Below are 16,803 nucleotides of genomic sequence, written 5' to 3'. Positions count from 1 at the left end.
CCAGTAAATCTTGTGCTGATGTGGCCTCTCTGACACTGAACTCAGATGAACTAACAGATACTGTCAACAGCAATAGTAGCTACACCACAACATTAAGGAATAGAGATAATTGTTGTAAGAACTTTTTCAGGCATAACATGTTAGCTCTCTCATCTTGTTGAGATTTTGCCCATCCTATTCAGAGGCTATTTAGCTATTTTGATATTCAATAAGAATGATTTGTCTCTTTACATCTTAGGGTAGAAGACAGAAACTCTCTTTCACTGTAGGAGTCTTTAAATTTGATTTCTGTCTCTAAGTTTCTTACCCTTTCATAAAAATATTTCTCATTTTGCTTAGAAATTAGGTGTCCATTTTAATTTTATTTTTATGGAAGAGATTTTTGAAAGTATATTTCCTGTAGTTCAGCACCTTTACTCGTCTCTGTAATCAATTTATATTTTGGTTTCACAGAGGACTCTTTATTTATAACTAAACTTTACAATTGATGAAAATATTTGGATTTACCACAAGAAAACAAAGAATCAGAAGGAAGTAATGATCAATGTCGGCCTTGATGACAACTATGTTTCCTTTCTTTTTATATTACAAAATTAATAGAATAGAAATAAACCTGTTAATGCAATGACTTTAAATTTTGGAGTAAATATTTATTTTTTATTTCTATTTTTTTTTTCCCTATGGAGAATAAAGGGAAAGTTAATCGCTCTACATCAGGGACACTATGAAAAAATTAGACATTTGCAAACCCATACGGATGATTTATTAAAGACTTTCAGGAAAATGTGGAGCTAATTATTTTCTTTCTATATATTTTAGCATAAATAACACAAATATTGGAGGTGCAGAACTAGAAATAGTCTGTTGGAAATACATAAAAAATTTTAGTCAGCCACAGACTGACAGACATCCTTCTGGTGAAAACAGCACTGCCAAGAATACAAATATCAACCAAGACCTATAACAGTTTTTTTTCTTATATTCTAAGAACGTTAAATTTTCTGTCACAGAAGGTTCCTGGAATTCAATAAATACCTTCACCCATGTTCAGAATTCCTTAGTTGGGAGGAATTGTGTACAATGTTTGGAACTGAAAGCTAATATATCCATCTCTCTGTAAAATATACAGCCCTGATTCACCTTATGGAGCTGTTTGTAAACTTGATTTATAGAAATCCTTAAAGAAGAGTCTGTCAGCGCTACATGGCTTTGAAGATGTAGGGGGTTTTCCATGTTTTCTTCATTGTAGGCTGAAAAAAAACCCTCTTCTATTCCCTGAAATCATTACCTTCCTTCACCCAAGTCAGCATTTACAAGTAAAGGGCAGAAAAATCCTTCACCTAGAGTAATCAGCCACAGACACAGCTTCCCAAAGGGACCTAAAGATCTCCAGGGCTCAGAAGTGAAGCCTCTTCCACCTCCCACCACAGCTTTGGCTTGCAGCTCTGCACTTGAAGGTGGAGCACATGTGAGCAAAAGCAAGCAGCCCAATTCATTGTGTTATTATCACCCCCTCAATTAAAAAAAAAAGCAAAAACAAACAAACAAAAAAAAAATACAAAAAAAACACCAATTCTATTCAAAATCTACTCAAAGGAGACATACAACTGAACATACTTTCCAATGCTAAGGAGATAATGATTATTTAAAAAAAATACATCTTAAAGAATCTTTCTAAAGTTTACAAAGTCTTTATCTACAAAACAAATAATGGCTTAGTTGCAACTGAAGTGCCCTAAATAGGAATACGCTGGAGCAATGAAAGGGAGTGATTTGTTAAGTTATTCCTGTCCAGAAAAGAAAAAAAAAAGGCAGTAGAACATATGCTTCATTTTAAACACAGCTGGAATTAAGCATGTGCTTCAATTCTTTTCTGAGTCAGAATTAAAATTGAAAACCATAGCTATGTAATACTTTGCCATGTTACAGTAGAATCAACTAAAATGTTGCCATCATATTCTTTCATATGATTTCAATATCCTGCTTGAGCAGAGGGGTTGGACAAGATGACCTCCAGGGCTCCCTTCCAATCTCAGCCACACTGATGTTGTGAATACTGTAGAGATGAAAGCTTGTTTCAGTTTTATATTTACTTATAAGCAATAAAAGGCATTGTCATTGTTTATGTAAATAGTCACAAAATTAGCAAAAGGCAAATGTGTCATTTGGATCATTCATTTTTCTTTATTGAGCTTTGATGAAAAACAGTCCATTTGAAATATTTCCAGCAACCATTTCAATTCCAAATGCTCAACACAAAAACTTGGTATCAGAGTTCAAACATATAAAGTTACATCTCATTATAATTTAATATTTAACAAAGCTAATCATTTCTGATTTTTTCATAATTAAGTTTACAAAAATAATGTTACATTTATAAAATAAATCAGCTTTTCCCAATAAATTACAGTGGTGTTCCTCTCATTCAAAACTGCAATATATCATACAAAATAGATAACAACTTTTTGTCAGATAAAATACTAAAGTATATTTTTCATCCAGTACAATTTGGCAGTGTGTTAAAACTTTTTATTGTACACTTGATATCTAAAGTACCATGTGAAAACTAAACCCGTTCAGCTATTATGCACATTGCTTATATGAGGCAAGGGTGGGGACAACATTTTATTTCCAGTTAAATGTTTTTAGTTAGACCAATACTGCCATGTTTATGCAATTGACTTAGTTAATCTGACCCAGTGAAGTCATGGAGATCCATCTTCAGCCAAACATTCTCTCTATGACTAGTACACAAAAGTGGCTCCCATCAGTCAACTTTTGGCTACTCAGTATCTCTCATGCATGCTTTACCTTTGCATTTCCTCAAAAAGGATTGGTGGCCAACTTGTAAATATAGCACAGTCTGGATCCCCCTAAAGTTAATGGTAAAACTTTGGTACTTTATTCTGTCATAAAAAAACATACTAAAAGGAACTTATAAAAAGAGCAATGCATTGATAAAAAATAAACAGTAACCAACAAAAATAAAAACACTCTACAGAGCAAAAGGCAAACATTAAGAGCTACGATATGCAGACTTTACAAAAGCAACTACTTTAAAATAACATAAAGAAATACAGCAGCTATTTGGTGGTAAGTGTATTCTCATTAAAGTCTTTTGAATGTTCAGGTCAGCTCAGCATTTACTGTGTTACATTTCCTGCCTGCAAAAAATCTATCTGAAGGATCATAATAGTTGGTTTGAGTAACTTTTAAAAGCCAGAGTTTAACTACACTATCTTTGGATGCTGTGATTAATGCAGGTATCTGGTTCGGGATGATCAGTATCTCACCTTGCAGAATTTCTGACTCCTCTATGTTTTCTCTTTGCAATAGTTTGGCAAACTGCAGTACTTTATTCTCTTTTTTTCTCTGTTTCTCTCTTACATTACTTCTGGGAAGAAAGTCTACCTTAAAGTACTAAAAAAATCATTGCTGTCTAGAATAAAATGTGCAAAGAGGTGATTTTCTTATGACATCAGTATTGTATGAACAACAGGTCACTTTACACATCACAATAGATCATTTTCACAAATTGTTACTGAGTGAGCATATGCCCAAGTGAGCATGTGTCACAAGGTCCCCTTTGTGCAAATCCACAGAGGGTCCAAATCCAGACAGGTATTTATAGACTCCAGACACAAAACTTAGTCGATGGTGGCTCCCCCAAGACCAGCAGGGGAGGAAGAAGAGGAGAAGAAGGGGGCTCGTCACAGTAAGTCAATTCATCCCAAGCTTCTGAAAAACTCTTAAAAATCCAGAGAATGAGCATTTGGTGTGCTGGTTCTTTTCCAGTTTGAAATACCATGGCTCAAACCAAGAACATCTGGAACTGAACTTTGGCACATCTGCTGCTTGAGTTAGTAAGCCATACCACTCCAGACACAAAGCTACTACATAAGTACAAATACTCTGTAAGTTAAGTTTACAGTGATTGCTGAAACATGGATTCACTAGCCAGTTAGGCTAGTAAACACAATGGCTACATTTACAGTAGTAAATCAAACAGTAAAGAGGCTATACTCCAGTCCTGAGGTCAAGTGGCATATTCCTAGTTATATTCTCTGTGCCCCTATAGAGAGGTGACCATGTCCAAAGCACCTAGTGAAACGTGTCTTAGACTGGCTTAATTCCCAAAATCTGTCCAGTTGTTAGGGAGAGTACTAGTTAGTCTTTACCAAAAAGCATACCAGTCACTGTTCTAACAATTTTGCCATATAAATGCCTGCACTCATGCCTTGGTACTGTTCACTTGGCTGATATAGACATCACCGTGTATGCAGATTTTTAAAAGTCCTCAAACATGTCTGCACATCACAGGCCCTCTGATTCATACAAACAGATAAGCAGGGAGGATTCAACTCTTTTGTTGAATTTTTACTTGAAAGGGAAGATTCTTTCAAGTAAGGGGTTTTTTTGTTACAATTAATTGGGTATTTTTGTCCATTATTTTCTCCTTTGTATTTAATACATATGGTTTGTTTGGTAGCCTTCTGCTTTACCATTTAAGGAATCTTGGCTTTTGTTTGATTAACCTGCTTTCAATGTCTACAATTCACAGCTAAACAAGCGCTAACAAGTTCCGTCACAATGAAAAAATTATTAATATATACACAACTAGAACAATAATATTAAGAAAAAAACTAAAACAGAAAATAAAAAATTAATCTGTGCAGTTAAAAGATCTAAAAATAATATCAACCTCTATACATATTTGTCAGACTGCAGTGTCCACAATTAGAGTTGTACATGGCAGTCAGAACAGTGAGTATTACTTTCCAAATCATGAGGTGTTTTAAGAAACACCCACAGTAGTGGCTGCTGCGGAAATAATTTCCATTATCATCCTGAGATTTTAAATGTGCAAGTGTCCTACCAGTTTATCTAGTGCATAAAAAGGAAGGAGGAAGGGAGTGAGAGAAGGAAGGAAGGAAGGAAGGAAGGAAGGAAGGAAGGAAGGAAGGAAGGAAGGAAGGAAGGAAGGAAGGAAGGAAGGAAGGAAGGAAAGAAGGAAGGAAGGAAGGAAGGAAAGAAGGAAGGAAGGAAGGAAGGGCAAAATAGACAAACATTATCACAATGGTTTTTGTTTCAAAATAGATTGTTGTGCAATTACTGAAGCCTGATTTGTAAGTGTTTTGTATTCTTGCCCAGAGCCTTGAGGAGGGGAAGGTAATGGGGTTTCTGGAGTTGCTGAAAAAGAATATAGAAAGAATTACATATTTTTGTATTCCAACCTATTCTGCATACATATATACCTACTACTGTCCCAAAAGGAAGTTCTGTTACATTTGGCATGCTAGGTAAATAGAATATTTTATTTATCAGATTTTTTAGTATTTTAAAAATTGTGCATGTGAAACCAATGATATATCAGAATAGTGCTGAATTTTAAAAATCGGATTAAATTCATGTCAAAGTTGCTTACTTAAGATTGTTTATATACTTAATTTTTTAATGCACAATTATTTTCATTTAAGAATTATGATTAAATAACTCTATGAGCACTGACAGGCCACCATTCTAATCAATATTTTTAACTGTAACACTGAAATGTTATGACAGAAGTTTAACTTGTAATTACTTACAAATCTGTTCTGTATGTACAGGAGCAGACATTGAACTTATGAGGATAGTTTGGCCAGTTAATGGATCTTGGGCTAGGTGAGGATGTACTGGATGATGCAGATGACTGGCATCATTAGAAGTACCTGCAAAAAGAACACGAGCACATATCAATTTAAAAGAGCATGTTGTTGCCAGTGAGTTATATCGCAATAATTACATTTCCAAAGAACAAATATTTTGATTGGCAATTTGAAAAATTGTCTCTGGGTATTCATTAAACAATTTAACCAGACTTCAACCATATTAAGTACTGTGTTTATTTTCACTGTTTTGACTGCATTAAGAGTGGATTTCATTAAATATTTGTAAGGATTCCTCCATCTGCCTAGAGAGTCTTATGACTAGATATCCAACAATGACTGAGAAGTACACAGCACAATCTGAGGTTGTAAGACTGTGACTAAACGAGCGGCCTAGACAAGAAGGCTTTAGCTAACAATCATATGACTCAAAACTCAGCCAGCAAATCAGTGGTCAAAGTGCTTGCTTATGTCATGACTGTCTCAACATCCCAGTATGCTAAAGTTGACATAATACAACATGGTAAATTTAAAAAGTTGTTAGCTTACCTCCCAGTAACATTTCCTGAAGCAAACTGTCAATTTTAACAATTCCAAACAATTTAACCAATTGTATTTGCTCAATCATTTGCCAAGTGATGCTCTGGAGTGTAGGCAGTAGAAGCAGAAGTTCTCCAAATCTTCCTCGGGAGTCATACTGACGGTCATTAATATAATCCTCTAAACTGATTTGGACTTGGAACCGCATGTTCTTAATCTTCATTGGATTACTCAGACCCTTTGCATCTTAAAAAATGAAAAAACTTAAAGTCAAGGCAGATTATGATTTGGGAGAAGTGCCTTACTTTTTTTCATTTTATTCTTTTCCATCCAGCTAGATAATGTGAGCAGGTGCAACATCAACAAAAATTTCTTTCAGTATAATAACGTGCACAATAATTCTGAGAGATATTTTCAAAAAGGTACCTGGATCAAAAAACACAATTGCTTTCAAGCAAGCGTACTCATTGTCATCTATTTGAATTTCCTGGAAGGGTCGAACTAGTTCATCTAGAATCCGATTTGCCACTCGGCTGATCTCTACTTCAGTACTGTTGCGATGGATTATGTAATTGTTGCCTTGGAGAGAGAGAATACCAACATATGGATTTATATAAAGACTTTGATGTAACATGTTAGATATAGTCCATATTCAACAGCACCTTTTATTCTGCCTAATCAAATTGTTAAATTTTTTTAAATTAATAACTCTTCTTTGTATCATGCAAAATTGTTCTTTGCAAGTAATGTATATGTGTGAAATACAGCTGTCACCCATTAAATAATCTGTGCATGTAAATACACCAACACATGCAGCTGCTGATTAGTCCACAAGGCTGAGGTCCATGTTTTAATCCAGAAGCATGGAGCAAGAAGACCTTTATCTTTACATAATAGCTGAATATAACGATACACTGATCTTAAAATTTCATGTTTCCCCATTAAAATAATAAATCTGAAGCTGAATGATCAGTGTTTGTCAATGGACAAAGAAGCCTTCTTCCAGAGGAGGCACCAGGAATATTTCTAACAGATGCTTCTGCTATTCCTAATAAAATTTAGAAGCACCTTAATATTTTCAGTGAAGAATGAATTTTCCCTGCTCTTTTAATTTAAAATTTTCATTTTGGGGAAGTCTCCATCATGGCATCTTAATTTACCTTCTGTCCAGAAACCATTTGATTTAAGTGCTGAGAAAAGTGGGAAAGCCACAGAGCTTCCAGAAGCCATCAACCAGTTTTTGAAATAAAAGCTGATGATTATATCACAAGACATCCATACTAAAATGACTCATAAGCTCTACAGATATGTACCTCCAAATATCAAAAATAAGCCTTGGAGCCTCAAACTGTTTCTTCTTTCAGTATATATGCTGATGATGGCGATGTTGACTATAATTTTCCGCTGATTATTTTCTCACTATTTGCCCTTATTACCTTCTAATCCAAATAATGATATAAATATTGCCTTTTTATTTCTGTTAATTTTGTCAGTAAAACTGTATCTAAAGAACTATGTTATCAATGTAATTTTTTATAGTCTTTAATTTGAAAGGATTGATGTTTAGAGTAGTATCTCCAGAACAAGCCCTTCCTGTCCCTTTAATGTCACCGTATGTGTAAAAATAAATTGAAGCTGATTAAGAGCTATGTAAATGAAGGCCCAAAGAGGAAGCAGAACAAGTAGCAGAAAACCCCCTCACACCGCACAACCAGCAAAGAACCTAGTCTGAGTCTATATTCTGCATAGTCTTGCCTCACTTCAAAAATTCTGTCCAAGAAGACATACACATTTTCTCACAAAACAGCCCAATTGCTGCACATGTTTAATGAGACTGTTTTTGGAAGGGTGCACTTCAGACGGGCAGAGAACTGTGTCAACCAACACTAACAAATGCCTCATCACATCACTATTAACACAGGCACACATCTCATTATATTACTGTGCCTCTCTCTTGTGTGAATGGAGAGGAGATATGCTTCCACCACACGATGATGTCCGCTTCCCTAAAGTCATGCTCTTTTTATACAACCCAGTGAAGAAGACATTTCAAATGACCAAGAATATGCTTATATGGCTGTAACTCCTCGCTGTGCCATGAATGCACCCATCTCCCACATAGCAGCGGACAACAGGCAGGCTGTTTACAGGATGGCCACATGGTGACTGTGAAGGCTGTGAGAGGACTCAGGAAAGTGGGTTGCAGGGAACAGGCTGTCCAATTTTCTACCCTGTAGGGTCTTCTCTGACTATTTCTGAAGGGCTCTTGGGAAACATCCAGATAAATGTTTTTCACGAAGGCTGAAACAAGTCTATTTGCCAGAGAATGGCTGTTCCTCTTTTAAGCAAAAGTTTTATATGGGGTTTTTTGTTGTTGTTTTGTTCTGTTTTTTTATGGACAAAAGTGCAGAGAGGTCACTAACGTAAAGAGACAATCTGCCAGAATTTCCCTTAAGTTGCAGTTTCTGATATCAAATGAACCTTTAGCTGTATTAACTCACACAAAACTGTCCGCCGGCTTTTGCTGGAACAGGGCACATGACATTATGTCATTAATAGCTACTTGGCATTCACAGAATACATTGTTTTGATTGTGCCAGAACAGTTGCCACACTTAAGTGATTATATGGTTGCTAATGTACTGTAGCATCATCATTATTAATTAAAACAAAACCAATATTTACCTAAAAGTAAAATGTCCTTATATGCCATGGATCGTTTTGCTGCTCCGAGCAACAGGTGTTCCCCAGCATGTGCTCTTAGGAGGGCAACCTCAGGAGGAAAACAGTAGACTTAGTAGAAGATAAAGCACTAAGTTCCAATAAAGGCAAAATAAATGAGGTTGCATATTACCATGGGTGTATTCAGCTATAGGTACAAGTTTAAGACTGTTAATATTCTAATGTAAAATGTAAAGTGGATGTAAAAACCTTAGCACTGTATTAACAGCACACTATAATTAAATTGTCCTCTGTCACTTCTAGCATTTGGTCTAGCTTTTAAACATGTGGGTCTGCAAAATACTTCTCAAAAATACTTGAATGTTTTTCCTAGTGCCTATTCCCTTGTGTTAGTTAGGTGGAACTTAAAAGAGCTTTTTCCCCAACAAAGCCAGATATGCTAAAATATCCACTACTGTCAACAAAGAGGAAAACTGATTCATACCAGGAAGGCACTTAAAAATGTGGTATTTAATTTACTCTTTGTCATCTATTTACTTTGTTTGTTTTTAATGTCTGCTTGAACCTTCAGTGCTGGCCTCTATTTCCTCAAGGAACTCCTCTCTTGGCAAGTAATTATTTTCTTCCAAATCTAAACCAATACTTAATGAGTTATGTAAATGTACACAGCACCTAAGAATACTTAATTGTTAAGACTTTTCAGATTCTCAGTAGAGTTAACTTATCTACTCTGGCCTGCTCTATGGTTTGTAAATCAGGCTGATTCCCAGATCAGGAATCATTTGTTCAAAACCAGATGGTCTATTTTATAACTAAATGCACAATTCCCCTTACAAAGAGGCTATCACAGATGCAAAAGTGTCATTTGTTTTAACTCCCAATACCTTTGTTTATACTCTTCTAAGATACTTAAGGTTCTGGAGTATTTCCCAAAAGGTACTTTTCAAGCTGCACAGCAGCAGTGTTTTCAGCCTATCTTTGTAAGCTGAGTTTTTTTAATACAGACAGGAACTTTTTAATGAAGTCTGATCCCTTCTCTTTTCTTTCATGTTAACAGTAAAAACAGAAATATTTTTGCTTGCTTTGGTTCCCTTGTGTAACCAATGCATTTAAAATTCTCCTTCTTTCACAAGAACAGATTTTTAACTTATTCCAGTATGTTGAGCTTGTGCATACATATCATATTCTGTGGATCTGTAAAGACATCATTAAGCTACTATTTTGGGGGGTTTCCTGTGGCCTGAAACACCTCCATATTCCTGAGGAAGAGTATAAAAGGGAATGAGCTCAGTCCCAAACCCAAGGATGATCTAACCCTCCTTGCAGGATTTTGTTAAAGACTAAGAAACTGAAGAGGCAAAAAGGAGGAATTACTCCTCACACTTCACAGAGTCATTTTGAAGCTGAATCAGATTTCAGTGGACTGGAATCAAGTGATCCTGAGACATGAATTAATCTCCTGCCCAGGTGGCTGGTGAGAGAACTGCTTACCACAACATGGAGACACTGGTTCTGAGCTGTGATGATAGATCAGACCTCTGTCGTAAAAACCCTTAAACATTTTCAAGATTTGATGCATTTTCTGCCACACTCATTATATACAACATAGTTTTAGTATATTGTGTCATATGAAAGATTATTTGCTATGGATTGATAACAGTAAGTATGGCATTTGCTAGAGATTTTAATGGCTTTTTGTTTTTGCAGGTACAGAAGACCTGCTTCAAATGAAAAAAAACAGGCTGTCTTAAACCATATTATAATGAAAGGTGAACATGTAATAAATACTGTGCAAGATCAGAAAAAACATGGGTTTTTTTTTATAATTTTTTTTTCATTTTTGCATGCAGCTTGGTATCTCTCCTTCCAAAAGAATACAGAAAAACACAAAACACTGGAACACATACTGGTTTGCCGTTTCTTTTTTTTAATGTGCTAGAGCCTTATAAACTTCCTCTATTTTTTTTTGTGGTGGTGCTATTTCTAAACTTTAAAAAATTTTAATATGTTCCATCTCTATTTGATCAGAAAAAAAAAAAAAAAGGAGTATTTTATCATAACACTTAAATATCACAGAAATAACAGGGCGGTAATTAAAGTTCTCTCTTTGGTCTCCTCTTATACCTGGTCATCCAGTGGTAATTCACAGAAGCCTGGAATATATTTAGCCCATTCCACCAGGACCAAAAGTTGTTGCTTCATAGATTCACAGACATCACTAATACTAGCAATTTTCTTAACATTTATGTCAGTGCTAGCACCAGGACTGGAGATTGAGATCTGGCCATAGTGAGAGAAAAAATTAACAACGTTAAATTTCATATAACTGCATTTTTACTGGTTAACAGCATATTTAAGAAAAAATCACAGTAGTAATTATGCATATTCTTGAGAAATTCCTTCACCATATGGACCATTAGTCTGCACATAAATGATACAATTTTATTTATAATTATTACCAGTGTGTATTATAGTATGTTAAAAATTACACTATTCTTATCTTGATACAATATTTTCTCATTCCAAAGTACTATTTTTAAATTTTAAACCCCTTATTTTGGAGGGGGGGCGAGGCAGCTTTTCCTTTAACATGGTTGATATTTGCTTAATTTCAAAAAAAGAAAAAGGAGCTCATAGGAGCATGCAGTAACATTAAGGTCGAAGAAAGAGAGAGATAAAGGGGTAGCATGTTCTTCTAGTGAAAAGATAAGTATCATTAACTTTAGAAAGTAAAACAAGGGTTCTTTAGTGCCTGGAGGAGAATGGTTTGTAATGATGAAGCAGCAGTATAGGCAGAGGCCTGAGACATTTCAGAGCAAATGTAAAGGATATGAGTGTGCATTAGACCACCTGCAGTGAACAGTGTTCTGTGAAAGAAGAAGACAGCAATATATTTCTGGGCCTGAAGCTGGGGCACTTTCACATAATCACTGAGCCAAACCTTGAAATTCTTAATGACTTTTCAAGTAAAGGAACAAAACCAGGCTTGCTCTTAAGCCAGGCAAGAAAGACAACATAAGATAAAGCCAAGCCTGAGAAAAGGTTAGTTTATAGTTGCTATTATACCGGGGAAGAAAAAAGAATAAGAAAGAAAGAAAGAAAGAAAGAAAGGAAGGAAGGAAGGAAGAAAGGAAGGAAGGAAGGAGAAAGAAAAAGAAGGAAGAAGAGAGAAGAAAAGAAAGAAGCAAAGCAAAAGACGAAAGAAAAAAAGGGAAAGGTAAAGGGAAAGGGAAAGGGAAAAGGAAAGGTGGGAAGAAAAAAGGAAAAGGAAAAGGAAAAGAGAAGAAAGAAAAAGAAAAAGAAAAAGAAAAAAAAAAGAAAAAGAAAAAGAAAAAGAAAAAGAAAAAGAAAAAGAAAAAGAAAAAGAAAAAGAAAAAGAAAAAGAAAAAGAAAAAGAAAAAGAAAAAGAAAAAGAAAAAGAGACCCCACCACAACAACTGCAAAACCTCACCACTGTAAAAGGTCTATTAAACTGACTTTCGCCTTACTTTTTATTACAGAAAGCATACTTGGGAAATTCTGTAATTTCATTATCTCCCCCCACCCCAAAAAAATTCATTTAATCTTCCAGTACTGTGTAGCTACAAATGTAGCTATTTAGGTTGACTCCTACCAGATCCCCTTCACTTCCAGATCAATGTTAAATCCCCCAGTGAGATCTGTGGTGAAACCTTATTATCCTTGGGTCACCAAAAGGAGCTACACTTCTGAACTAAAGCTCAGTGCTTCCTACATAATTCAGTAGTCTAAAATGCTGAAAACATCTTAGGTATAAATGGCAGTTAACCGGCTGAACATTAGTTCTCAGGAAAATACAGCAGCTAAGCAGGAGAAAAATCCTCAGACACCTAATTGAAAGGTTATAATGTAAGAAAAAGTTAGAGGTATTGTCTCTTTGTAGACACAGAATTTGTAAAACCCCTGCTGTAATCACGAGTCCATTTCTGGCATCTGTTCTACAAAAACATAGTTGAAATACTGAATATAATTGAGGTGAAAGTTACCAGAACAATCACTCCAGAAAACCTTCAGTACAGAAAGAGGGTAAAGAAATTCAACATATTTCATTTTTTCCAGGAGAGTAAGAGGAGTCTTGATCATGATTCAAAAGTACCTACACAGAGAAGAGAGTTCTGATAGCAGGAGGCACTCTGATCTACCAGAAAAAGATACCACCATGCATCAACTACAAGTTAATTCAAGAAGGTGAAGAACAGGCAGATTGTTTAACCATTAGACCTTCTGACTCATGAACTTACTACGTTGTCCTTGCTTTTCTATCTTTTAACCAAAGCTATGCATCTTTATAAATTGTGTCTTACAGGACAATCTATAGACTCTGTGCTGAAATTACTTGCCCTGCCTCTGCTGGGGATTCATGGGATGACTCCCATGGAGCTCATTATGAATGCCTAGGCTTGCATCACTTCAAAAGCATATGGGGCTGAGAACTTTCCTTTCTGTTTCTCAATTGCTTTAACCTGCCTCTCATTTCTGGGGTGCAACAAGGGAGTTGCTGACTTCACTGAATCATATTTCAGCCCAGGTTGGAGGGGACCTTGAAAAGTCATCTCATCCAACGTTTTGTGAGAAAGGGAGACTAGATGATGTTACCTACCACCCTGTCCAATCACATCTTGAAACACTCCATTGACGGAGACTCCACCACAGCCCTGTGAAGGTTGTTCCAGTAGTTGATTGTTCTCACTGTAAAAAATTTCTTTTTTATAGTGAGATGAAACCTCTCCTGGTGCAACATGTAACTTGATGAACATGACCATATAACACTATATGCCTACTTATCTGAGAACCATCAGAGACACATCTTTACTCCTACGATAGTCCAGCTTGTCCTTTTCATATTTATACAACCTAGAAAGCCTCTCCTGGGTTCATAGGAGAAATATCAGACTTGGATAATTTGCCCCTGTAAAGGATCTTCAGGGAAAAAATAATTCATTTTCTTTATTTTAACATGAAACATTTAAAAGGGATGGATCCCACCTTCTTCTTCATTTCACAGCTGAAGGACTTAGCTAATGATTTGCGACACCACAACCTCCTCCAAGTCCCTCCACTGAACTGAACTAATCTTACAGACTCACTAAGATTAAGAAAAAAACATAGACTTTTAAGAGACTTTTAAGACAACTTTTCTATCATGTTAATGTGACTCATGTTCTTTGAGGCCAAGAGTGTTTCTTCACATATGCTTGGCATAGTGGGAGCAATTGTCTCCTACTACAACATACCAAGTAATAAGTAGAATAAATTTATGTGTATACTCAGGGTGATGTTTTAGGCCAGGAATCTACAGGCTGAAAAGAACTTTGTGGCAGGAGAGGCTGAGGATGTGATCCTGTTTAGGACAGCTCTTAGTCCTGAATTGCATTTACGAGTTGTAAATGATTAAGGGAGTAACACAAAAAAAAAAAAAAAAAACAAAAAAAAAAAAAACAAAAAAAAAAAAAAAAAAAAAAAAAAACAAAACAAAACCGCACAATAAGCAAGTTCAAAGAATTACTAAGGAGGTAAAAACAGGCATATTTTTCATGCTGTATAGGTATGAAAGGTAGAAAGGTCCATTATGTTCAGCTAGTCTGCCCAGACATGCAATATGTGCCAAAGACTATCACCCAGTAATTCCTGCATCAATTCTTTACAGGCAGTTCCACCCTAAGAGAGATGCTGATAAAGAATGAGATTATGAAACATTTGGGGATGTATAAATCAGTCAGCATGAAATCATAAAGGTGGCAGTTAAATTCTAAGTAAGTTAGTAGAGGTGCAAGAATGCAGAATCAATGACCATGATTTATCTGAGGTGCAGAAAAGGACTGGAGACCATTCCATTCAGCAATTGATTGGATAGGAAGAAAAAAAAAAAAGGAAAATGAAGTTCAGATGAGACAAAGAAAATTTAAAAGCGAGATGTGAATAGACTCTGCAGTTGGAACACTTCTGTTTGCCTTATTTATTATGTTGAAGGATAATAAAAAAATTATTTTTAAAAGAAAGTAAGGAAATGAGTGTCCACACCCCTTTGATTGTAATGTCTTTGGACAATTTTTTTGCTAATGTTTCGTGAGAAAGCCAGTGTCAAAAATAGATAGATGCCACCAGCTCCCTGAGACAGCAAGTGATTTAAAAGCAGTCAGAACCATAAAGCTTTACTAAGAAGGGTGCCTAGAACATATTGTCCTGGACAAAGTAGAATTTTTTTTTTATTGACTTTGTTTTAAGATTACGCTTTCTTTCATTGCAAAGCGGAAGCTGGGTGCATTTTGGAAGTAGAATAAAGTAATCCCAATAATTATATTCAGTAAGAAACTGAAAAGTATTTAACCTCAGAAAAAATAGTTTTAAAGTCATAAAAAAATGTTGTGGTTCATCTCAGTACCTGACGGGAGAGTGCCTCAGCTTGTGACAATGTGCTAATAGAGGGAATGTTGCAGCCATCAAAAGTGTTTCTTCTTGTACTTATCCTGTCCCGTTCATTTTGTACAGCTGGAAAAGAATAATAATCTAATTTATTGACTTGTAGACATTGCCACATAATATAATTCCAGAAGTTTACTAGATAACTACAATAATCAAAAAGTATGACATTCAAAAGAGTCCTTGTGCTTTTAGTTGTGAGTAATGAGGAAGGGTGACAATACATGTTTATGGTCTTTATCTGCATATAGTTTGCCTGTAAAAGCTACGTGTAACTAATCATAGATACTGAATAATCAGCACTTTTGTGACTGTATTACAGTAAAACCTCTTCTTCCTTTGAACTTGAACACATGCTGTCATTTTGTTATTTTAACCAGTTTAATAAGTGAGGCTTTATGATAATAGCAGAAATGGACATCTCCAGACTGCTGAACAGGTCAAGAGGTGCAGCACCACCACTGACAAAATGTCTCAATCAGAGGAAGTGTGAAAGCCTTACTCCTGCTCTCCTCTGAGAAACCTGAAACAGGAATGAATCATGAACTAAATCCACTAGTAAGATAATTTTGAAACTTAAATCACATGGTCCTCCTCAGTGACATTGCATTCCTAGGCAGTTTGCAGAACATTAACTAAGTTAAAAAAAAAAAAAAAAGGCACTAAAAAAGTTTCAGTCCAGTAAGTTTTGTCTCATGGGGTCCAAAAGAAGGCAGTTGAAAGGGCTTTGGATAAAGAATCCTTAATCAGCACATGTAAGGCTTATGAAGCAACAAGGCTAAGTTTTGAACTGAAAGAAGGAAAAATAAAACTATCAGTCAGATTTTTCTGAGACCTAGATCATGTCCAAGGTTAGACCAAGGGGAAAAGAAAAAAAAAAAAGTTCTGCTGATCAAAATCTTTTTATTGCGCAAGGAATCTCATCATCTTTTAAGAGCAGCAGCTTTATTTCCAAAGATACGTTTGCTGTTTTGTGGGAAACAATCTGCATTACAGGATTTAGGAGTAGTACCAAAGGCTTCAATAAAAAAATAAAATATTCTATACACTGAATAGTTTTCAGGGTTTATCTGAACAATGCACATAGTTTATTCCAGAGGTGTACTAACTTTTTGCCAAGGACACTCACTGATGGGCCTTTTATTAAGGTCACAGTAAGAATTGTTGTGCAGTGATAAACACAAAGCGGTAAATGTTCCTGTAGACAGGAAAAAAAAATAACCTTTTTAAAAGAATGGAGAAAAAACTGAATCTCAGCAGCTTAAGTGCTATATAGACAATTAAAAGAAGGTCAGCACCGATTAAGTATTAGAAAAATAGTAAGCTATTCTGACAGTCACTAGTGAAAGCCATTGGTGGAGCACTTTGATAATCGTAAGGAAATGCTTCATTTTTCTCCTGCGTATGCATAATTTTTGATTATTAGACTGGATTCTCTGTCTTGCTAAAGTCTTTTTGTCAGCTCAGGCTAAAGTTGCCTTATACAGAGACTCCAAGAC

General features: G+C 35.6%; 1 protein-coding gene across 2 annotated transcripts in view; it reads right to left on the bottom strand.

Annotated features, from left to right (window-relative positions):
- Positions 1–2,159: 2,159 nt before the first annotated feature.
- Positions 2,160–16,803, bottom strand: part of HNF4G (hepatocyte nuclear factor 4 gamma) — a 62,195-nt gene continuing 47,551 nt past the window's right edge. For both annotated transcript variants that reach the window (XM_065053836.1, XM_065053835.1), the window contains exons 4-10: positions 15,267–15,373; positions 10,991–11,146; positions 8,870–8,957; positions 6,612–6,764; positions 6,195–6,431; positions 5,586–5,708; positions 2,160–5,190 (exon numbers count right to left, since the gene is read on the bottom strand). In XM_065053836.1, the coding sequence (XP_064909908.1) occupies positions 5,072–5,190; positions 5,586–5,708; positions 6,195–6,431; positions 6,612–6,764; positions 8,870–8,957; positions 10,991–11,146; positions 15,267–15,373 (983 nt within the window). In that variant the 3' untranslated portion in view covers positions 2,160–5,071. The remainder of the gene's footprint in view (positions 5,191–5,585; positions 5,709–6,194; positions 6,432–6,611; positions 6,765–8,869; positions 8,958–10,990; positions 11,147–15,266; positions 15,374–16,803) is intronic.

Source organism: Columba livia, chromosome 2 (assembly GCF_036013475.1).
Source record: "Columba livia isolate bColLiv1 breed racing homer chromosome 2, bColLiv1.pat.W.v2, whole genome shotgun sequence".
NCBI lineage: Eukaryota > Metazoa > Chordata > Aves > Columbiformes > Columbidae > Columba > Columba livia.
The sequence above is the reverse complement of the archived record's forward strand: the minus strand, read 5'-3'. Positions and strand labels throughout refer to the sequence as shown.